The 24,630-nt window shown below is 41.7% G+C and overlaps 2 protein-coding genes and 1 long non-coding RNA gene across 3 annotated transcripts in view; all 3 read left to right on the forward strand.

The window, feature by feature from the left end:
- Nucleotides 1-5,196: 5,196 nt before the first annotated feature.
- Nucleotides 5,197-24,630, forward strand: part of LOC129844885 (zinc finger protein 345-like) — a 43,323-nt gene continuing 23,889 nt past the window's right edge. The window contains exon 1 of the mRNA XM_055913055.1: nucleotides 5,197-5,648. Coding sequence (XP_055769030.1) covers nucleotides 5,447-5,648 — 202 coding nt within the window. The 5' untranslated portion in view covers nucleotides 5,197-5,446. The remainder of the gene's footprint in view (nucleotides 5,649-24,630) is intronic.
- Nucleotides 9,263-11,057, forward strand: LOC129844892 (uncharacterized). The gene is made up of 4 exons (XR_008758025.1): nucleotides 9,263-9,588; nucleotides 10,277-10,567; nucleotides 10,703-10,804; nucleotides 10,916-11,057. It is a non-coding gene; the product is annotated as an uncharacterized LOC129844892 (long non-coding RNA).
- On the forward strand, nucleotides 11,178-15,418 carry LOC129844886 (uncharacterized). Its single transcript, XM_055913056.1, has 7 exons — nucleotides 11,178-11,473; nucleotides 11,577-11,784; nucleotides 11,879-12,010; nucleotides 13,474-13,616; nucleotides 13,721-13,933; nucleotides 14,032-14,267; nucleotides 14,426-15,418. Exons 1-7 carry the CDS (start codon nucleotides 11,202-11,204, stop codon nucleotides 15,058-15,060), a joined length of 1,839 nt encoding a protein of 612 aa, XP_055769031.1. The 5' UTR covers nucleotides 11,178-11,201; the 3' UTR covers nucleotides 15,061-15,418.

Genomic DNA, 24,630 nt, shown 5'->3' on the forward strand with positions numbered 1-24,630 from the left:
CTTGTCAACATGTTCAATAAAAATGGATCAGATATCTTATACCAGTCTATCTTTATAGACATGTATCCATAACAAGGCTTAGGCCTCCCATATAGTCTGCAGAAACCTCTCCAAAATGTCACATTTTTGAAACATCTTTATTTTCATGCATATAACTTGTCATAAAGCATTTTTATGTCCAAATTCACAGTCTTTAGAGTAGACAATATTGTTTTCATGAGTGTTTGAAATTAGGTCCCTGAATGGTCAAAAACCTCTTTAAATAGAAGTACGTTTATATCACAAAATATCTTACAGGTAGACCCTCTCTCACTCTCTCTCACCTGCTCTCACCTTAAACAGCCATCACTAACATTGAGTGGCTGCTGCCATCATACAGACTCAAATCTCTAGCCACTTTAATAATTAATAATTGGATGTTATAAATGTATCACTAGTCACTTCAAACAATGCCACTTTACATAATGTTTACATACCCTACGTTACTCGTCTCATATGTATATACTGTACTCTGTACCATCTACTGCATCTTGCCTATGCCGCACGGCTCATCCATATATTTATATGTACATATTCTTATTCATTCCTTTACACTTGTGTGTAAAAGGTAGTTGTTGTGAAATTGTTAGATTACTTGTTAGATATTCCTGCACTGGCAGAACTAGAAGCACAAGCATTTCGCTACACGCGCATTAACATCTGCTAACCATGTGTATGTGACCAATACAATTTGATTTGAAACCAGATTAATGTGACTTGCAGGCCCGATGAGGCCTGTAAACCAGGAGATTCCTAACACCACAGTGTTAGGGTATTTCTAGGCCTACAAAGACAGGCCTTATGATATATTTAATGTATTGTCAGGGTTCTAAGAACTCTCCAAAAATAAAAGGGTTCTCGGTAGAACCCTTCGTAAAGGGTTCTATGCAGAACCGTTCATAGAAGGTTCTATGTAGAACCATGTACATGCGGTTCTTTGAAGAACCCTACATAGATTTTAGAGACAAACCTCTGCAAACGGTTCTAACCAGCACCAAACTGAAGAACACTGTATGGTTCTACTTAGCAACTTTTTTCTGTGACTGTAGGAATCAGGAAGGCAATTAGTCTGCGTTAGAGGAGTGATAGGGCTGAATGGTGTTCCTTACATTGGATTCTACAATGTATGTTGTGAAGTTCTAGAGGAGTGATCCTTAAAACCTCTCTTGGGTAGGGGGCAGTATTTTCACGTCCGGATGAAAAGCCTGCCCAGAGTAAAGTGCCTGTTACTCAGGCTCAAAAGCTTGGATAGAAAACACTCTAAAGTTTCTAAAACTGTTAAAATAATGTCTGTGAGTATAACAGAACTGATATGGCAGGCAAAACCCCTACCACTATTTTCAATGTCTGTCACTTTATTATAAGGCGAAGTCCTCCCAGATTGCAGTTCCTAGGGCTTCCACTAGATTTCCACAGTCTTTAGAAAGAGTTTCAGGCTGGTTTTTGGAAAAATGAAACAGAAATTGTAGCTTTTCTAGGTGGCTCCCATTTTGGCTGTAGTGTTTCCAAGCGCATGGAAGAGAGCGCGTTCTTTGATATTTTTCTCCGGTAAAGACAATAACGATTCTCCGTCTTAAATTGTATTGTTTATTTACGTATTAGGGAACCTAAGGTTTGATTATAAACGTTGATTGACTTGTTTGGAAAAGTTCATTAGTAACGTTTGGGATTCATTTTGTATGCATTTTGATGGAGGGAAACTGGGTGGATTATTGACTGAAGCGCGCCAGCTAAACTGAGTGTTTATGGATATAAAGAAGGACATTATCGAAGAAAAGGACCATTTGTGATGTATCTGGGACCTTTTGGAGTACCAACAGAAGAAGATCAAAGGTAAGGCATTTATTATATTGCTATTTCTGACTTTCGTGGCGCATCTGCCTGGTTTAAATATTTTTTTCATGCTTTTGTATGCGGGGCGCTGTCCTCGGATAATAGCATGGTGTGCTCTTGCCGTAAAGCTTTTTTGAAATCTGACACAGCGGCTGGAATAACAAGAAGTTAAGCTTTATTTTGACATATTACACTTGTGATTTTATGAAAGTTAAATAGGTATAATTCTGTAGTTTGAATTTCGCGTTCTGCAATTTCACCGGATGTTGGCCTGGTGGGACGCTACCATCCTGCCCATAAGAAGTTAATTTACCTGGTAAAACAAGGGTTAAATAAAAATAAATAAATGTCACAAGCTGACAGGCTCCCAGAGAAAGGGGCATAAAAGGCCCCAGCTCACTCAACTGCCCCTCCCCTCTCCAGCAGCCATCAACCCAGAACATCCCGAAGACAGAACATCTAAAAGATCACCTGGGAATCCTTTCTTCCCCATGGAGCTTTTCAAAAGTGAGGTGAATATTCAATGTGATGTTTGTACAGTGGATTTGGGAAGTATTCAGACCCCTTTACTTTTTCCACATTTTGTTAATTTACAGCCTTATTTTAGAACGGATTTTAAAAATGACATATTCAGCAATCTACACACAATACCCCATAATGAGAAAACAAAAATAGGTTTTATGAACATTTAGCAAATTTCTTAAAGATAAAAAACAGAAATACCTTATTTACATAACAGTAAGCATTCAGACCCTTTGCTATGAGACTGTCAGAGCAAAAATCAAGCCATGAGGTAGAAGGAATTGTCCGTAGAGCTCTGAGACAGGATTGCGTCGAGGCACAGATCTTGGGAAGGGTACCAAAACACTTCTGCAGCATTGAAGGACCCCAAGAACACAGTGTGGTGAAGAAGGCGCAACAGAGCCTCTTCAACCTCAGGAGGCTAAAGAAAGTTGGCTTGTCACCTAAAACACTCACAAATTTTTACAGATGCACAATGAAAGCATCCTGTCGGGCTGTATTACCGCCTGTTACGGCAACTGCACCACCCACAACTGCAAGGCTCTCCAGAGGGTGGTGCCGTCTGCCCAACGCATTACCGGGGGCAAACTACCCACCCTCCAGGACACCTACAGCACCCGATGCCAAAAAATATATAATCAAGGACATCAACCACCCGAGCCACTGCCTGTTCACCCCGCTATCATCCAGAAGGCGAGGTCAGTACAAGTGCATTAAATCTGTGACTGACAGACTGTAAAACAACTTCTATCTCAAGGACATCAGACTGTTAAACAGCCATTACTAGCACATTAGAGGCTGCTGCCTATAGGCATAGACTAGAAGTCACTGGCCACTTTAAGGAATGGAACACTAGTCACTTAAATAAGTTTACATATCTGGCATTACTCATCTCATATGTATATACTGTATTCTATACCAGTCTACGGTATCCTAGTCCGTTCCGCTCTGATATCGCTCGTCCTTATGTATATAGTCTTAATTCATTCCTACTTACATTTGTGTGTATTGGCTATACGTAGGCCCTTCTCCCCCTATTGCTCAGTTTGGCACTAGGAAGGGTCTTGGTTGTTCCAATCTTCTTCCATTTAAGAATGATGGAGGCCACTGTGTTCTTTGGGATCTTCAATGTGGCAGAAATGTTTTGGTACACTTCCCCAGATCTGTGCCGTGACACAATCCTGTCTCGAATGGAATATATCACATCAAATATAGGCTACTTAAAGTTCAAGTTAGATCACACATTCCGCCGATTGTTGTTGAAAAACGTTTCTTAAACGGAACAAAACGGGGATAAACATACCTGAATTTGTCCAATAGAAACTCTCTTTTGCAACTGTTGGACTAATGATTACACCGTATATCAGCTAGATGCAGGCAAGAGTGTGCACGGCGGTATTGAATGTGTCACTGTCTGTCACCTCAAATGTTTCTCTCGACCTGTGTGCACCTACGTTGTAAACTTTAATTCATAGGCAGGTTGTAGAAACCTCATGATAGGTATAGGGGAAATGTTAGTATCATGTAGTAGTCTAAACCTATCGCTGTTACATTGAACAGGGTGAATGGAATATGACTGGCAGTCATCTAATATGCTGTAATAGAAATAAGGCCATGCTCATGAAAAAACAAATCGTTCTGCCTCATCTTAAACGGCACTGTTAGGATGGTGGACCACTCTTGGTACACATGGGAAACTGTTGAGCTGGGGAAACCCAGCAACTTTGCAGTTCTTGACACAAACCGGTGCACCTGGCACCTACTACCATCCCCCGTTCAAAGACACTTAAATATTTTGTCTTCCCCATTCACCCTCTGAATGATACACATACACAATCCATGCCTCATTTGTCTCAAGGCTTAAAAATCCTTATTTAACCTGACTCCTCCCCTTCATCTACACTGATTGAAGTGGATTTAACTAGTGACATCAATAAGGGATCATAGCTTTAGCCTGTATTCACCTGGTCAGTTTATGTCATGGAAGGAGCAGGTGTTCTTAATGTTTTGTAGACTCAGTGTAAAGCACTACAGATAATCAAGTGCTATTTGAATGTGATGTATTTGCTCTATTGTTTACAGCGGGGTTGGGAAATTCCAGTCCTCGAGGGCCTGATTAGTGTCACAGTTTTGCCCCAGCCCCAGCTAACACACCTGACTCCAATAATCAACAATTAATGATCTTCAGTTTAGGATGCAGTTTGATTAATCAGCTGTGTTTGCTAGGGAGGGAGAAAAAGTGTGGCATCAATCAGGCCCCGAGGACTGGAGTTGCCCACCCCTGGTTTACAGGATGATTGGTATCTTAAAGAGCGTAGCTTTAAGGGAATAGTACCGTCACATCTAAATAAAAACGAATGTAAAAAATGAACAGAGCAAATGTGTATTAAAACACTACCTAATCATATAAGTATTTATTCAACATTTACATATTCATATTGTAATGAAACAGTAGCCCGAGGTCCGGCGCGCTATCGACTGTGCCGCAGAAGCATGCTCGTGCGGCACGGTCGATTTCCGCAATTATAAACCCAGGGTCGCTATTATTATTATACTATTAAGCTTCTACGTCTGTATACAGGACGGTATTATTTGTAAGACGTAAGAGAAAATATATCAGCTTATTGTTAAATTATTATGACGTTCTTTCCAATACAAAAGTGTAGTAACTATTGTTTCCAAACTGCGTTACCCACTCCAGCCAGCAGAAAGGGTGTGTTGGGGTCTTTCAGGTGATGCTTCTTGCGTGACGTATAATCTAGTGGACGGGACAGGAGGCTTCTTCAACAGCGACAAAAGGCTTCTGGTTTAACCACGCGGGGCTTTGCTAACAAACCTAAAACTCTTTAGACCATTCTTGTGTATATTACTCTTAGTGTTTCGAACATAATTCTGTTTACCTATCTACTGGTTCATTTATAAACGTAATTTACTTGTTAAATTAGCAAATGTGTTACATTGATACTGCACTAGGCTAATTTCCCGGAGCATAAACGCACAAATCTAGACGGAGAAAGAAACTCTGGTGAAAGGAGGCAAAGAGGCTTGAAGAATGAAAAAGGAGAAACAAGAGGATGATATTACAGTGAAAGAGGAATATGGGAAAGAGGTTGTCAAAGTGGAAAAAGAGGTAGAAGCTTTCGGATTCAAAAAGGAGGAAGATGCCGTAAAATTGAAAGAAGAGGAAGAACCTTTTCGAGTAAAAGAGGAGGATATCTCAATAAAAGAGGAGACTGAAGTTCCGATTACCACCAGTGAGTACTGTCTTAAACAGGGACACAAACTATGCAGTTTAACTAATGTGTGGTTTTTAAGGGGCATTATACTGAAGTTCTGCACTTTAATATGTTGTTCAGTACTGTAGGGGTTGTTTAAGGGGCAATCTGCCATTGGTACATATATTTTGTGCACTTAAATTGTATTTATTGAATTCTCTATTATGGTCTATATTAAAGTGCACTTATTCTAATATAACAGGCTTTTAAAATATAATATACAGTGCATCATTTTTACTTAAAATATCAAAGGGATGCAAAATGCACCCATTTTGTGGAACCTCCCTTTAACATTTGCATCACAGTGGTGGGAAAAGTACGCAATTGTCATACTTGAGTAAAAGTACAGATACCTGAATAGAAAATTACCCAAGTAAAAGTGAGTCACCTAGTAAAATACTTCCTGAGTAAAAGTCTAAAATATACTGAAGTATCTAAAGTAAAGTTTATAAATAATTTCAAATTCCTTATATTAAGCAAACCAGATGGTGCCATTCTAGTTTTTTAAATTTTTTACATTTACGGATAGCCAGGGACACACTCCAGCTCTCAGACAATCTGCAATTGAAACTTGTGTTTAGTGAGTCCGCCAGATCAGAGGCAGTGATGATTACCAGGGATGTTCTCTTGATTAGTGCATGAATTGGACCATTTTCCTGTCCTGCTAAGCCTTCAAAATGTAATGAGTACTTTTGGGTGTCTGGGAAAATGTATGGAGTAAAAAGTACATCATTTTCTTTAGGAATATAGTGAAGTAAAAGTCAAATTAGTCAAAAATAGTAAAGTACAGATTCCCTGAAAAACTACTTAAATCGTACTTTAAAGTATTTTATACCACTGATCACAAACAAAAGCATAATTAAAGTGGCTAATTTAGGCCCTTTTTAGCCATATATTCATGCCTCTTGTAACACTCTGTAATTGCAATAGATGGTCATAAGTTTACCATCTGTTTGATGTTCTCGTTCACACAGGAGAGAGACGTGACTATCCTGGATCCTCTGGGGAGCCTCAACAACATCCTGATGCTGATGAGTCAGAGAAGAGTCTCTCCAGATCAGAACACCAGATGGTACAGCTTGGTCTGGTCTAGCATACAGCTTGCTCTATCGGGGTCTGGGCTGGGTTTCTGTAAAGCACTTTATGTCAACAGTGACATAAGCATCCATAATGATATGTCTGTCCCCTCTTTATGGTTACCAGGAAAATGCTAGCCCTTCCACCCTCCCGGAGTCCCCGTGTCGTGCCTCTCCCGGTAGCACCTTACTGCTGGGTATGAAGAAGTTGTCTGTGCAGCTAGTGGACTGCAGGAAAACAACGGGGCTGAGTGGAACTGTGAGAGGAGGAGAAGAGAAGAAAGGATCAGATTTGTCTCATCAAAGTAAGTGCTGTAGTTTAGTTTGAACAAATACAATAGATCTGCCCACTGGTATCTGTTACCAGGACAACCAGCAGAGTTCTGTTAGTTGACAGGAAGATAGACTGGTATCTGTTACCAGGACAACCAGCAGAGTTCTGTTAGTTGACATGAAGATAGACTGGTATCTGTTACCAGGACAACCAGCAGAGTTATGTTAGTTGACAGGAAGACAGACTGGTATCTGTTACCAGGACAACCAGCAGAGTTCTGTTAGTTGACATGAAGATAGACTGGTATCTGTTACCAGGACAACCAGCAGAGTTCTGTTAGTTGACAGGAAGATAGACTGGTGGATATGGATATTATGAATATCATAACACTGAAAAAGGATTCTGCCAATGAAAAGAGAGAAACCAATAGACCATATAAAACCTTGATGAAAGTTAGCTTTAGAAAGTTAAAAGATGATCCAATGTAAGGTGCATGTTTTACAAAAACTTCCATAAAACATGGATGTTACATTGTCTGTCCCAGTCAACCCCCCTATCTTTACAAGACTGTAGAACAGGCAAACTAAACTCAAGACACTGTTAATTAATTAACTAATACTGGAGGAAAGCTGTGATCAGGCTGCCCACTCAAGAGAAATCTTCAAACTGTAACCAGTGCCGTCAACCTTGTTCAGGTTATCAGTCAACCTACCAGGGTAGTTACAAACAGTAGAGGAATGAAATCATCATGTTTTGGTCATATCTTTACTAATGCTGCAGAAATGTGTTTGAAAGCAGTATCCAGATCCATCAGATGTAGTGATCACAATATAGTAGCCATGTCTAGGAAAACCACAGTTCCAAAGGCTGGGCCTAATATTGTGTAAAAGAGGTCATACAATAAGTTTTTGTAGTGATTCCTATGTTGTTGATGTAATTAATATTTGTTGGTCCGTGGTGTGTAATGAGCAACCAGACGCTGCCCTTGACACATTTATGAAAATGCTTATCCCAGTTACTAATAAGCATGCACCCGATAAGAAAATGACTGTAAAAACTATTAAATCCACGTGGATTGATGAGGAATCAAAAAATGGTATGATGAAGAGGGAGGCAAAAGAGATGGCAAATAGGTCTGGCTGTATAACTGATTGGCAAACAAATTGCAAATTGAGAAATCATGTGACTAAATAAAAAGAAGGAGAAACTACACTATGAAACAAAGATAAATGACATGAAGAATGATAGTAAAAATCTTTGGAGCATCTTCAATGACATTTTGGGCAAAAATATCAACAATGACTTGTCACCTGTGTCTGACAACGTGGATGGAAAATTGAGGATAATAGCGGCCGATATTGCCACTCCTATTTGCCTTGTCTTCAATTTAAGCGTACTAGAAAGTGTGTGCCCTCAGGCCTGGAGGGAAGCTAAAGTCATTCAGGGATTGGACTGCTGAGGACTGGGGTAACGTCATTTTCTCTGATGAATCCCCTTTCCCGAATGTTTGGGGCATCTGGAAAAAAGCTTGTCCGGAGAAGACAAGGTGAGCGCTACCATCAGTCCTGTGTCATGCCAACAGTAAAGCATCCTGAGACCATTCATGTGTGGGGTTGCTTCTTAGCCAAGGGTGTGGGCTCACTCACAATGTTGCCTAGGAACACAGCCATGAATAAAGAATGGTACCAACACATCCTCCGAGAGCAACTTCTCCCAACCATCCAGGAACAGTTCGGTGACGAACGATGCCTTTTCCAGCATGATGGAGCACCTTGCCGTAAGGAAAAAGTGATAACTAAGTGGCTCGGGGAACAAAACATCAATATTTTGGGTCCATGGCCAGGAAACTCGCCAGACTGTAATCCCATTGAGAACTTGTGGTCAATCCTCAAGAGGTGGGTGGACAAACAAATACCCACAAATTCTGACAAACTCCAAGCATTGATTATGCAAGAATGGGCTGCCCTCAGTCAGGATGTGGCCCATAAGTTAATTGACAGCAGGGTGGATTGCAGATGTCTTGAAAAAGAAGGGTCAACACTGCAAATATTGACTCTTTGCATCAACTTCATGTCATTGTCAATAAAAGCCTTTGACACTTATGAAATGCTTGTAATTATACTTCAGCATTCCATAGTAACATCTGACAAAAATATCTAAAGACACTGAAGCAGCAAACTTTGTGGAAATTAATATTTGTGTCATTCTCAACTTTTGGCCGCGACTGTAGGTCGCATTCTGTATCATACAGCTTTGAAAGTTATATATTTAGAACTGTTTCGTTTTTTGTGTTCTGACTTGTAAAACAGAATGAATAAATAAGTAATGTAAATATTAGTAATTACCAGTAAACTCTACAACATTTGATTTAAAATCACACCAAGATAGTTAAAACTGGGCTGAGGTTATTGAGGGATCTGATCAGGATTTACCCTCGTAGCAATGCCGTTTTATCATGTGGAGGTTTCATTCGGGTCTCTATTTTAAAAAACACACTTTCTTTGGCAGGAGAAAGACCAGACTCAGAGGAACCAGAGACACGGACGTCCAAACCAGCAAGAAGACACCAGTACAGTACTTTTTATTGATTTTTGAAGACCCCCAAACAATTTAGAGAAATAAAAAATGGTTTGACCATTAAGCAAAAACAAGCCTGTTTTGAGGCTGAATATATCCCAAAATAGGAAAGTCACAGTCATAGCTCACACATGCTCTGTTCCAGTGTGCCCATACCTATAATTTGAGACCATTTTTGGAAAGTTGAGCTTTTTTCGATTTTTAAACACCCCCAGACAATTTAGACAAATAGGCCATGATTTGAACATACAGTAAAAACAACCTTGGTTTGAGGCTGAACGTACAGCCAAAACAAGCCAGTTTTGAGGGTGCATAGATCCGTGATCATAGATCAGTGATGTATCACACAGGCTCTGTTCAGGTGTGACTAGACGTATACTTTGAGACCATTTGTGTAAACATTGGAGCTTTTTTGAGATTTTAGACATCCGCAGACTAATTTGAAAAACAAACCTGAATTGAATTTTCAGCAAAAAAATCCATATTTTTGAGCGTGCATAGATCCATAAATTGGACAGTCACCGTGATGTATCACACATGCTCTGTTCATGTGTGACTAGGTCTCTAATTTGAGACCATTTTTGTAAACATTTGAGCTTTTTTACCGTCCCACATATCCCAGAGAGGTTTTAAGTAATAACTTCATTACATGTACTTATTGTGCATTCACTGTGTTACAGAAAACAAAGAAGGATCCCTATTGTGTGCAGATTTTGCATGAAGAACCAGGAAAACATATCTATACATCTCAGCAGAGTCTGCATGAAGACAGAATCAAAACAAAAGATTGATCAGGAAGTTCGTAATTCCCGCGACTCCATGATTGAGCATCTTTGGCACGGCAGGATTATTGACTACAGAATACTCAGCTGTATTGTGACACAACAGGACGCACTCCAACCTCTGATTAAGAACCGTGAACAAATGGGTCATTTTGTTACGAACAAGCCAGAAGCCAAACTAATAACTGGGTAAGCTACTATTTTGCACTGATAAAATAATATATGTGCAAGTTACATGCTATTGGAACTCATTTGAACTGTTGTCCAATTATGTTTGATTGTAAAATAATATAAATGTTTTTGTTAATCTGTATGATATTTCAGCCAAGTGGAAGTGGCTCAAGTGTTGGCACCAACTACAGATGAAAATATAGATGAAGAATCAGACGTCAACATGGAAGATGACCAGTCGGCGCTGTACCAACCGTAAGTAAATACAAATAGAAATCATTTTCATTAACAAGTACTACGTAGAAGTATATAAGCAAACATGGATGTATTTTATTTATTCTAATCTGCATACCAAATATTTTCTAGACCATTGAACCAGGTATGGGACACCAAACTGAGAAAGGTGATGCAAAGCAGTGGTTTATACCAAAAGCACCCTCTGGATTGTGATCTGCTGGCTGGATTTGGGAAATATCTCCGTGGCGACAACAAAATTCCCAATTTCAAACAGGAGGTGTGTACAGAGATGTTACTTTAATTTAACTGTTTACATATTTTAATGAGAATTAATAGATTTTAAAGTAGTTATTAACTATGTAATTAATATTATTTTCATGTACAGGTTGCAAATGTGTCAAGGTTTTTGTTTTACATGGACTCAAACAAACCATCGCTGGATTTTGTAAATAACTTGGAAAAAAGCAGATCATTTTTTACCAAGCTTGCAGACATCGGACAGAAGAAGCAAACCATTGCCAACTACATGAAGAATTTGAAGAGATTTATTCGCTACAACATCACCACTACAAGCCTTATTCAGACAGACAGAGCCGTGTTTGAGCAATGCAAGCATTTCCTCCTATGCTTGAATGAACTGCAGAAGTCCATGAGCAAGCAGGTGACTCAGGAAACTAGTGGGAAAAGGTATATATTTCCAATTGATCCTCACAGAAATGTTTTTTTATTTTTAATAAGTGTGTATTATCAACGTTCTTAAAATAATTAATGTATTATTGTTTTTCTGCAGATACATACAGATGGTGTCAGTTGCGAAGACACCAAAAGAATGTTGGGAAATTTTGAGGGTGGCGAAGAACGAATTTCTGTGTATCATTGGGAAGGCCATGAATGAAGAATCCTTGCTGGAAACTGAACAACTGCATGTTCTGTACTACCTTGAGTCTCTGCTCATGCTCAAACATCTCCAAAGGGCTGGAGTGATCAAACATTTGACCGTAAGTTAACTAATGTCATAAATTTGCTATAATGTTGAATTGTATTTGCTTCTTTGGCATTTGTTTTATTAATATGTCACTGTTCCAATTGCAGCTGAGCGAATGGCTCTCAAGGAGCGCGTGCAAGTTGCCAGATGGTGAGAATTGGACTGTCGTCGGTGTTAAGATGCACGAAACAGCAACGCAGGAAGTTGCAACCATTTTGTTAGATGAGGAGGAACATGCAGTAAGTATATTTACTACAATCTGTTATTGTGAATGTGATTTAATACAGGATCCGGGATCCTCCTCATCAGAAACGCTGACTAGCATAACCTAGCCTAGCGCCACAGGGAATATGATATAATATATTTTCATGAAATCACAAGTCCAATACAGCAAATGAAAGATAAACATCTTGCGAATCCAGCCAACATGTCCGATTTTTAAAATGTTTTACAGCGAAAACACAACATATTTATGTTTGCTCACCACAATAGCCCAAAACACAACGGCAGTTTTGCACCGCAAAGATAGCTTTCACAAAACCCACAAATAGAGATAAAATTAATCACTAACCTTTGAACAACTTCATCAGATGACAGTCTTATGACATCATGTTATACAATACATTTATGTTTTGTTCGAAAATCTGCATATTTATAGCTACAAATCTAGGTTTTACATTGCAGCCATGGTCACAAATGGCACCAAAATGTCTGGAGAAATTTTAGACAGCCACGTAATCTAACAGAAAAACTCATCATAAACTTTGCTGAAAAATACAAGTTGCATATATAATTAAAGATACATTGGTTCTTAATGCAACCGCTGTGTTAGATTTAAAAAAAAAAATACTTTAGTACAAAGCACAGCATGAAATAATCTGAGACAGCGCTCAGCCATTCTCCGCCATGATGGAGTCCAAAGAGTCAAAAACGAAAATACGAAATTACATCATAAATATTCCCTTACCTTTGATGATCTTTCATCAGAATGCAGTGCCAGGAATCCTAATTCCACAATAAATTGTTGTTTTGTTTTAGATTGTCCATTTCTTCTGTCGAATTAGCAATTTTGGCTTGCATAGTGGAGCTCACGTGTCCATGAAGATTTTACGCATGAACGAAAAATTCAAAAAGTCATAATAGTCGAATAAACTGGTCAAACTCAGTTGAGAATCCATCTTTAGGGTGTTTTTCAGAAATCAATCCAATAACTTCCCAGACGGAGCATTTCTTCGTGTCTACCTAATGCATTGCAGAAAACGATATGACAAACCGAAGTGCGTTGCCAAGTACTACTAATATGGCTGACCTCTCACTCCAACGAGTCCCATCCGGTCCCAGGAAAGGCTAGAGACTTCATTCCACGTTCTACTGCCTGTTGACATCTAGTGGAAGGCGTGTGAAGTGCATACAGATCCATAAATAAAAGACAATTGAATAGGCAATGCCTTTCACAGAGACCCATTTCCGAATTTTCACTTCCTGTTTGGAAGTTTGCCTGCCAAATGAGTTCTGTTTTTCTCACAGATATAATTCAAACAGTTTTAGAAACGTCAGAGTGTTTTCTATCCAATAGTAATAATAATATGCATATCATATAATCTAGGGCAGAGTACGAGGCCGTTTAAATTGGGCACGATTTTATCCAGAAGTGAATCGGGTGCCCCCTATTTACATGTATTAATGTTGTCTATATTTTCAGTGGTTCGATGTGTACTACCGACATGTTCGACCAGCTTTTCTTAAAAACTCTGATGACATGCAAGAAGATGAGAGATTCTTCATTTCCACAACCGGGAAACCCATCTACAACCCATCCAATGACCTACAAAGGTTTCATGCCAAGTAAGTACACCACTGTTAAGGAGAACACTGTTTAATCATTCCACAATACTTTTTGGACAGTACAGTTTTCTGAAACCAAACTGTTTTTCTTGTTCTTTCATCAGATACAACTTGCCCAACATCACGAGCCAGGTAGCAAGAAAAGTTTTTGAGACAAATACCAAAGCCAGCTTCACAGACCAAGAGATGTCCCTTGTTGCTGACTACTTGGCCCATACAACTGCTACAACTAAAAAGCATTACTGCTTGAAGACAACAGTCAATGCCTGCATGGAAATGAAGCTGATCTCCAAAGTTGCCATGTCCATTGAATCTGAGTAAGTATTTACACTAATTATATAAATTACACTTTACATTGTCTTGTAAATGCTGCTACATATAGATACAAATGTGTTGTTATGTTCCCTTTTTCAAGTAGTGAGACTGCAGGCCCCTCCTGTGCAAGCACAAGGAGAAAAGGAGCATTGTCCAGCAGCAAAAAGTTGGATGAGGCACAGACCTTGAAACTCTTCTATGAACACTTCCCTGTCACAATTGATGGACAATCAATCAAGACGAAGGACAGACGACTGATTGCAGGAACGTATGAGAGATACTGCTATGACAAGTGGAGAAGCCAGCAAGAGAAAATGAGACGTGATTATGTGATCGGTATGAAGCAGCTAAAATACACTAAACTAAATACAATTTTGTTATATTATATATTACAAAAATGTACTTTATTTAGTCAGTAAATAAAGTACTACTTGATAAGGGCTTCTACTATTGAATAAATGAAATTATTAATAACACTTATTTTTTGGTTACAGCGCACTTCCCCAGAAGACAGCCCACTGCAAGTCAAGTAGAGAGATACATTGAAAGGCAGAACTGGGAGAAGAACAAAGTGAAAGTGGAGAATGTCCTTTGTTACTGGCAACCTTCAATTAACACTGACACACCAAAAGACAACAAGGCAATTAAGAAGCTGGTGAAGTCACAGAAGTGGAAAGGACTGTACATTGCCACTGACCCTGATAAAGGAAAAAAGGTCATGACGACACGTCCATTTGCTAAAGGGGAAGTTGTCTGTGACTACCACGGTCTCCCACTCTCAGGGAAGCAGGGGAAAGAATTGTTGGAAGCAACAGATAATGACGAGATGGGGTTCATTTACTTCTACAAGGAATCGTCAGGGAAAACGTACTGTATAGATGCAAAGACTGTGCCCTGCCCTTGCCACCCAGAGATGGACACAATTGGACGTAGGATAAATCATTCCAGAAAGAGAAGCAACATAAAGGGTCAGCTTCAGCAATTAGAAGAGGATGGCAACGTGTGGAACATCATCCTTTTCATTGCCCTACGAGACATTCAGGTGCAACAAGAACTGTTATTTGACTATGGGGTGTCAAGAAAATCTTTTGTTGGAGAAGGAGAAGATTTGGAATGGCTTGACAACTAGGTCCGTCAGATGGGTCTCAAAACAACTCCCCTTGGGTGGTGCTGTGGCGGAGATAAGAGAGTGACCTTTGGAAGTGACCTTTGGATCTTCCCAGCCTGTCAACATTTTGTTTTCTTCTGTTATACATATTGAAAGAGAATGTGCAATATTAAATAATAGATCATCACACACACACACAAACATGGCTTCATCGTTGTTCAGTTTATTCATAGTTTCTCACCATTTTTAATTATCGCATATGATCATAGTTTGAATATAGTTGGCCATAGTTTCTAATCATAGTTTCTAAATGTACTTTCTAATTGTATTTTCTAGTCTGAGAAGTTTTGGTACAATAATAAAGTCAAATGCAACCGAACAGGCCAGAAGCAATTGTTTGTCCCTGTAGTTTTGAATGTTTCCCTGTCAGAAAATTGTTGAGAGGCTAAGAGAATGACCTTTGGAGGTGATCTTCCAGGATGTCAACATTTCATTATCTTCTGTTGCAGAGGGGAGGGGCAGTTCAGTGAGCTGGAGCCTTTGATTGCCCTGCCTCTGGGAGCCTGTCAGATATGTTCAAAATATCAGTAAGATATATCTGTAAAATATTTTGAGCTACAAACATACTTCTTCTATTTGGAGAGTTTTTTTTTACCATTCAGGGATCTACTATCAAACAGTCAAGAAATCATTAAAAGATGAATGTTTACACTGCTCCACTGCTGTGACAAGTGGAGAAGCCAGCAAGAGGAAAGGAGATGATTCATGTGATTGGTAAGGTGCACCTAAAATCCAGTAAACTGAATACAATTTTGTTGTATTAGGTATTACGAAAATGGGCAATGATTTGAACGTACAGTAAAAACAAGCTTGTTTTGAGGCTGCATAGATCCATAGATTGGACAGTCACAGCGATGTATCACAAATGCTCTGTTCCAGTGTGACTAGACCTATAATTTGAGAGCATTTTGGGAAAATTTTGAGCTTTTTCCATTTTTAAACATCCCCAGACATTTACACCCTCTTCCCCAGAATTTCAAGGGCCCGGGAGAGCTCACCGGATGCCGCCGGAACCGCAATGCTTTCCAGGGCTTGGGCCCCTCTCTCGGGGCGAACCCATTCCAGGGCGCTCTGCTCTTCACAAAGAAAAGAGAACTCTCCCTGGGGTTCCTGCCAGCTTCTCCGGGATCGGTCGCGTTACCGCACTGGACGCCTCGTGCCGCCCATCTCCGCCACTCCGGATTCGGGGATCTGAACCCGACTCCCTTTCGATTGGCCGGGGGCGACGGAGGCCATCGCCCCTCCCTTCCGAACGGCGTTCGCCCATCTCTTAGGACCGACTGACCCATGTTCAACTGCTGTTCACATGGAACCCTTCTCCACTTCGGCCTTCAAAGCTCTCGTTTGAATATTTGCTACTACCATCAAGATCTGCACCCGCGGCGGCTCCACCCGGGCCCGCGTCCTAGTCTTCCGTTCTCACCGCAGTGGCCCTCCTCCTCATACATGTGAAAATGTTAATTTTACCTTTTTATTCTACAATAACCTTTACCCCCTCCTTTTGGGAATGTTTCCTCACTTCCAGTAGAATAGCTTTCATAAAGATGTATCCAAAGGAGCAATAGAGTTGGAGAACATGCGCCCGTGTATTTTGTTCTCTTTGAGGTCCATTTTCTCCGAAACCTAAACCGCCAGAGCCCTGTTCTCCTATTGAACAAACTGCTATCTTGAAATGTTGAAAAAGTTGTGTTCATAGGAAGCATGGGCTGTTTTCTCTCAAGACAAAAAAGTAGGCCCAAAATGAGGCCTGACCTAAATTGAGGGTGATTTTGGGTAACAGCGGCCAATCCGTTGAGGCTAGAAACACAAATTAAACCACAGGAATGTTTTTGAGGTCCTCCATATATTCTCTGACCATGTGAAATGAACCCTTAACAGTGAATAAATTCCAAAATGTACCTTCTCTCTTTACTGCTAGGTCCATCTGCTTGAAGTCTAATGGGACACAATACTATCCATTAACATGTTTGGTTCTAAATATTAGAGTAAGAACTTGACGGACAAATATTCTCAGAACCCAACAAACCTCTCTTTAAAAATTCAAAAACTGTAATTTCTGTAATATGTTTAGCCATGCAAGTTTGACTGAAAATGTCAGGTCCTCACGGGTAATTGAATGATTTGCCTTGCAAAATCACCTACAATGACAGCTCATCAGGCTACAATAAGGATTACCTTTACTGATTTAAGCTATGGACCTGGAGCCACAGGAAAGGCTTAAATTGTCCCTGTAGTTTGAATGTTTCCCTGTCAGAAAATTGTTGATAGGCTAAGAGAATGACCTTTGGAGGTGATCTTCCCAGGATGTCAACATTTCATTATCTTCTGTTGCAAAGGGGAGGGGCAGTTCAGTGAGCTGGAGCCTTTGATTGCCTTGCAGAGGGGAGCCTGTCAGATATGGTCAAAATATCTGTAAGATAATTTGTGATACAAACATACTTCTATTTGGAGAAGGTTTTTTTCCCATTCAGGGATCTACTATCAAACAGTCATGAAATCATAAATAAATGAATGTCTACACTAAAGTATGTGGATTTGATGGACTTTCTAACCTTAAAGGGACAAGAACCAAAGTACAAATGCCAATGAAGTCCCTGCTCAGCCCTGATCCTTTAATTTTTTTAAATTCTGGTTTCTTCTTAAGTTCTGGCCTTTCTAGGGAGTTTTTCCTAGCCACCATGCTTCTACACCTGCATTGCTTGCTGTTTGGGGTTTTAAGCTGGGTTTCTGTACAGCACTTTGAGAAATCAGCTAATGTGAGAAGGGCTTTATAAATAAATTTGATTTGAGTCAATGCCATGTCTGTTGTCTTTTGTCATAGAGAGAGAGAATCTATTTCATAAAGGTATCCATTAAGATAGGGAGAGAGTGTGTACATTCTAGGCCCAGAATGAAGCCTGACCTAAATTTAAGGTGCTTTTGGGTTACAGCAGCCAAACCGTGGAGGCTAGAAACACAATTCAACCACAGGAATGGTTGGGAGGTCCTCCTTATTTACTCAGACCATTTGAAATGAACCCTTAAAACAGTGAATCAATTCCTAAATGTGCCTTAGTTCTCTCCCCTTAGGAATACATTGCCTGCTGTTCGAAATTCAACTGGATGACTAAGTGGGTTAGGGTTACCCTAGAAAACTATCATCAATGACAACTAATCAGGCTACTATAAGGATTACCTGTGTTGTTTTTCAGCTTCCTGGAGCAACCGGAAGTGGTTAAGTTGACCCTAAAAGAGGTATTCAACCCTATGAAAATCAATCCGTTTTTAACATAAAGACTTGAAACTCAGGATTATGTAAACGGGTGTCCCAGTGAGGAAATGTGTTTAATTGTAGCTTCCTGTGACAACCGGAAGTGCCTTACATTGAGGTCATAGGTGCTGTTTTGAGGGGTTAAAAAGGTCACATCTTTCCAAAATGTCATATGTGTGATTAGGCAACCCTCATGAACTGATACATACAAGACTGGTAATAGGACTTCACTGCTACTTCCTATCTGGTAATAGGACTTCACTGCTATTTCATGGTTTTGATGGCTTCATATATTATTCTACAATGTATAAAATAGTGAAAATAAAGAAAAACCCTTGAATGAGTAGATGTGTCCAAACTTTTGACTGGTTCTGTATCCTTATGCTAGTGTCACATAACATAATATAATGTCAGTGTCAGTATCCTTAGATGCTGTGGGAATGTGTTATATTGTGTGCATGTTCCCCTTGTTGACATTTCTTAACATCTTAGATACTAGTACATTAGTAGTACATAACAGTGTAATAGTCTAGTACTACAGTACGGTCCTGTCTTGACGTTTGAAACTGAAAAGTTTATTGTCAGAACCAGCTTTTTGGACATGTGTAGTATATAAAATATCAGGGACTCCTTGATTCACCAAAGTTTCTTGTTCTCTACAGTTTAACATAAACAGTATTTCCCTCCCCTCTAAAAACATACTTTTGGATTATAAACATGTCAATAAAGAAAGATGACTAAAGTATCTTGTCATGTCATATACATCGTAACCCAAGGGTGGTCAAATTGTTGTTCAAATGTTGCATATAACATCTTTAGTTCCTAGGCATTGTTTTATATGTTATAATGTATAATAAACAACTATATTGTATACGTTAACAATATTGTTTTGTCAAAATAAACTGCTACCTGCATCTGTATGCAGACGATACAGTTGTGTACTATATTGCCCACCCTGCTGATCAGGCTCTATCTGAACTACAGTATGCTGTCATTATTTTACAGAAAACCTTTATTGACCTTATATTGTTATTGAATCTGTGTAAAACTAAGTATATGTTGTTTTCTAGAGTGCCCAAAAATGATTCTTATGATTGAAGTGTGTCACGTTGTATAAAGATCGGAGACAGGCGCAGGAATACAAAATAGTTTTTTTTTTTTACCCACAGATGCGTACGTCATAAACATGACGGGGACGAAGCCCAAAGCAAACACGTATATTTTACACGAGGCTGTAACCCAAACAATGAGCGAGGTGTAAACCTCTAATAAATACACGGGACGAGACCCATAGTAACAATACACGGGACGAAACCCGTAATGACAATACACAGGACGAGACCCGTTACAACAATACACGGGACGAGACCCATAGTAACAATACACGGGACGAGACCCGTAATGACAAAACACGGGACGAGACCCGTAATGACAATACACGGGACGAGACCCGTAATGACAATACACGGGACGAGACCCATAATGACAAAACACGGGACGAGACCCATAGTAACAATACACGGGACGAGACCCGTAATGACAATACACGGGACGAGACCCATAATGACAATATACGGGACGAGACCCGTAATGACAATACATGGGACGAGACCCGTAATGACAATACACGGGACGAGACCCGTAGTAACAATACACGGGACGAGACCCATAGTAGCAATACACGGGACGAGACCCGTAATGACAATACACGGGATGAGACCCGTAATGACAATACACGGGACGAGACCCGCAATAACAATACACGGGACGAGACCCGTTGTAACGGGTGACGCTCTCCTCATCCTCGGATGAGGTGAGGAGAGAAGGATCCTCAGACCAAAACGCAGGCTTTGGGAAATAAGCCATCTTTATTAAGCAACGATGATGGCAAACACGAAACGAAACAAAACACTTTCAAACTACAAAATAACAAAACGACGTTGACGAAACCTGAACATAAACTTACATAACTAAACATAAACTTACGTACAGGAAACAGACGACATCGAAACGAAAACGAAACAAACAAACGCTACAGTCCAGTGTGGTACGAACAAACATACTGACACAGGAGACAATCACCCACAAACAAACAGTGAGAATGCCCTACCTAAATATGACTCTTAATTAGAGGCGAACGCAAACCACCTGCCTCTAATCAAGAGCCATACCAGGCAAACCAAAACCAACATAGAAACAGATAACATAGAATGCCCACCCAACCTCACGTCCTGACCAACTAACACACAAAAACTAACATAAATAGGTCAGGAACGTGACAGTACCCCCCCCACAAGGTGCGAACTCCGGACGCACCAGCACAAAGTCTAGGGGAGGGTCTGGGTGGGCATCTAACCACGGTGGTGGCTCAGGCTCCGGGCGCGGTTCCCACCCCACCATAATCCATCCTAGCCTCCTCCCTCCAAGCATGTCCACCCTCTTTCTTCCCCCACAAAATCCTCTTAATAACACATCTAATAGGGACAACACCGGGACAGAGAGATAAATCAAGAAAGAGGGATAGATAAGAATATAGAGGTAGAAAAAGATAGAGAGGGAGATCAGGATAGAGGGGCAACTCCGGACTGAAAGGCTGCTCCGGACAGAGAGACAGCTCTGGACTGATGGGCAGTTCTGGGTATCTAGCCTTTTCAGGCTGAAGGGCAGCTCATGGCTGACTGACGACTCTCGATGCTCATGGCTGGCTGACGGCTCTCGACGCTCATGGCAGGCTGACGGCTCTCGACGCTCATGGCAGGCTGACGGCTCTCGACGCTCATGGCAGGCTGACGGCTCTCGACGCTCATGGCGCTCTGACGGCTCTCGACGCTCATGGCGCTCTGACGGCTCTGGCTGCTCATGGCGCTCTGACGGCTCTGGCTGCTCATGGCGCTCTGACGGCTCTGGCTGCTCATGGCTCGCTGGCGGCTCTGGCAGATCCTGTCTGGTTGGCGGCTCTGGCAGATCCTGTCTGGTTGGCGGCTCTGGCAGATCCTGTCTGGTTGGCGGCTCTGGCAGATCCTGTCTGGTTGGCGGCTCTGGCAGATCCTGTCTGGTTGGCGGCTCTGGCAGATCCTGTCTGGTTGGCGGCTCTGGCAGATCCTGTCTGGCTGACGGCTCTAGCGGCTCCTGTCTGGCTGACGGCTCTAGCGGCTCCTGTCTGGCTGACGGCTCTGTAGGCTCATGGCAGACGGGCGGCTTTGCAGGCTCATGGCAGACGGGCGGCTTTGCAGGCTCCTGGCAGACGGATGGCTCAGACGGCGCTGGGGAGACGGATGGCTCAGATGGCGCTGGGGAGACGGATGGCTCAGATGGCGCTGGGGAGACGGATGGCTCAGATGGCGCTGGGGAGACGGATGGCTCAGATGGCGCTGGGGAGACGGATGGCTCAGATGGCGCTGGGGAGACGGATGGCTCTGGCCGGATATGGCGCACTGTAGACCTGGTGCGTGGTGCCGGAACTGGAGGCACCGTGCTAATGACAAGCACCTTCCTACTAGTGCGGGGAGCAGGGACAGGGCACACTGTATTCTCAAAGCCTACTCTATCCCTGATGCGTGGTACCGGCACTGGTGACGCCGGGCTGAGGACAAGCACATCAGGATTAGTAGGGGGAGAATATACAGTGTGTACAGGGCTCTGGAGACGCACTGGTAGCTTAGTGCGTGGGGCCGGAACTGGAGGCACCGGGCTAGATACACGCACTACAGGGAGAGTGCGTGGAGGAGGAACAGGGCTCAGGATACGCACTGGTAGCCTAGTGCGTAGTGTATACACTGTAGGTACTAGGCTGGGGCGGGGAGGTGGTGCCGGAAATACCGGACCGTGGAGGCGTACTGGCACTCTTGAGCATTGAGCTTGCCCAACCTTACCTGGTTGAATGCTCCCGGTTGCCCGACCAGTGCGGGGAGGTGGAATAACCCGCACCGGCCTATGTAGGCGAACCGGGGAAACCATGCGTAAGGCAGGTGCCATGTATGCCGGCCCGAGGAGACGCACTGGAGACCAGACGCGTTGAGCCGGCCTCATGACACCTGGCTCAATACCCAATCTAGCCCTCCCAGTGCGTGGAGGTGGAATAACCCGCACTGGGCTATGCACTCGTACAGGAGACACCGTGCGCTCTACTGCGTAACACGGCGCCTGCCCGTACTCCCGCTCTCCACGGTAAGCCTGGGAAGTGGGCGCAGGTCTCCTACCTGCCCTTGGCCCACTATCTCCTAGCCCCCCCCCCAAGAAATTTTTGGGAATTACTTACGGGCTTTTTTGGCTTCCGTGCCAGACGCGTTCCCTCATAGCTCCGGTTCCTCTCCCCGGTAGCCTCTGCTCTCCTCAGTGCCTCCACCTGTTCCCACGGCTTTTCGGGCTTCCAGCCACGTCTCCTTGCTGCCTCCTCAAACCACCGCTCCTGGGCTTTAGCTGCCTCCCTCTCTTCCTGAGAACGGCGATTTTCTTCTGCCTTAGCCCAGGGACCTTCTCCATTCATTATCTGTTCCCATGTCCAGAAATCCTTGTTTTCCTGTCCCTTACTCCGTTTCGTTTTCCTTTGCCGCTTGGTCTTAGCTTGGTGGGTGATTCTGTAACGGGTGACGCTCTCCTCATCCTCGGATGAGGTGAGGAGAGAAGGATCCTCAGACCAAAACGCAGGCTTTGGGAAATAAGCCATCTTTATTAAACAACGATGATGGCAAACACGAAACGAAACAAAACACTTTCAAACTACAAAATAACAAAACGACGTTGACGAAACCTGAACATAAACTTACATAACTAAACATAAACTTACGTACAGGAAACAGACGACATCGAAACGAAAACGAAACAAACAAACGCTACAGTCCAGTGTGGTACGAACAAACATACTGACACAGGAGACAATCACCCACAAACAAACAGTGAGAATGCCCTACCTAAATATGACTCTTAATTAGAGGCGAACGCAAACCACCTGCCTCTAATCAAGAGCCATACCAGGCAAACCAAAACCAACATAGAAACAGATAACATAGAATGCCCACCCAACCTCACGTCCTGACCAACTAACACACAAAAACTAACATAAATAGGTCAGGAACGTGACACCCGTTACGACAATACACGGGACGAGACCCATAGTAACAATACACGGGACGAGACCCGTAATGACAATACACGGGACGAGACCCGTAATGACAATACACGGGACAAGACCCGTTACGACAATACACGGGACGAGACCCGTAATGACAATATACGGGACAAGACCCGTAATGACAATACACGGACGAGACCCGTAATGACAATACACGGGACGAAACCCGTAATGACAATACACAGGACGAGACCCGTTACAACAATACACGGGACAGGACCCGGTACAACAATACAAAAAAACTAAGTATATGTTGTTTTCTAGATTGCACAAAAATAATTCTAATGATTGAAGTGTATGTACCTTGTATGGTGTATCTGATGTTAATAAGCTGTCTTTTAAAATACATATTGATGAGTTAGTTGATTAAGATGCTGAGTTGCTGTTTTAGGCTGGGTTTCTGTATAGACATTAAGCTGTCTTTTAAAAACATATTGATGAGTTAGTTAATTAAGATGCTGAGTTGGTGTTTTAGGCTGGGTTTCTGTCTAGACGTTAAGCTGTCTTTTAAAATACATATTGATGAGTTAGTTAATTAAGATGCTGAGTTGGGGTTTTAGGCTGTGTTTCTGTATAGACATTAAGCTGTCTTTTAAAAACATATTAAAGAGTTAGTTAATTAAGATGCTGAGTTGGTGTTTTAGGCTGGGTTTCTGTCTAGACGTTAAGCTGTCTTTTAAAATACATATTGATGAGTTAGTTAATTAAGATGCTGAGTTGGGGTTTTAGGCTGTGTTTCTGTATAGACGTTAAGCTGTATTTAAAAAAAATATATTGATGAGTTAGTTAATTAAGATGCTGAGTATAAAAAGGGTCTTCTTCTATAGAAATAGGTCAGGCCTCTTGCTTAATAGTACAAAGCAGATCATTCAATCGATGTTCTTACTGGTCCTAGACTGTGGTGACATCATCTATATGAATGCAGCTGCCACTTCATTAAAGCCATTAGATGCATTTGACCATAGTGCACTTTGTTTTATTATGGGTACAGGTTCAGTGCACATCCCTGTATTCTCCATCAGGAAGTAGGCTTGACCCTCTTTGTGGTCACGTAGGTCCATTCATTGCTCTCTTTGCATTTATAAATCTCTTTGACAGTAACTCCCTCTGTAGCTAACATCTACAATAACCATTAGAGGTAAGAGTTGGT

The sequence above is a fragment of the Salvelinus fontinalis genome, unplaced genomic scaffold (assembly GCF_029448725.1).
Source record: "Salvelinus fontinalis isolate EN_2023a unplaced genomic scaffold, ASM2944872v1 scaffold_0246, whole genome shotgun sequence".
In the NCBI taxonomy this organism is placed as follows: Eukaryota; Metazoa; Chordata; class Actinopteri; order Salmoniformes; family Salmonidae; genus Salvelinus; species Salvelinus fontinalis.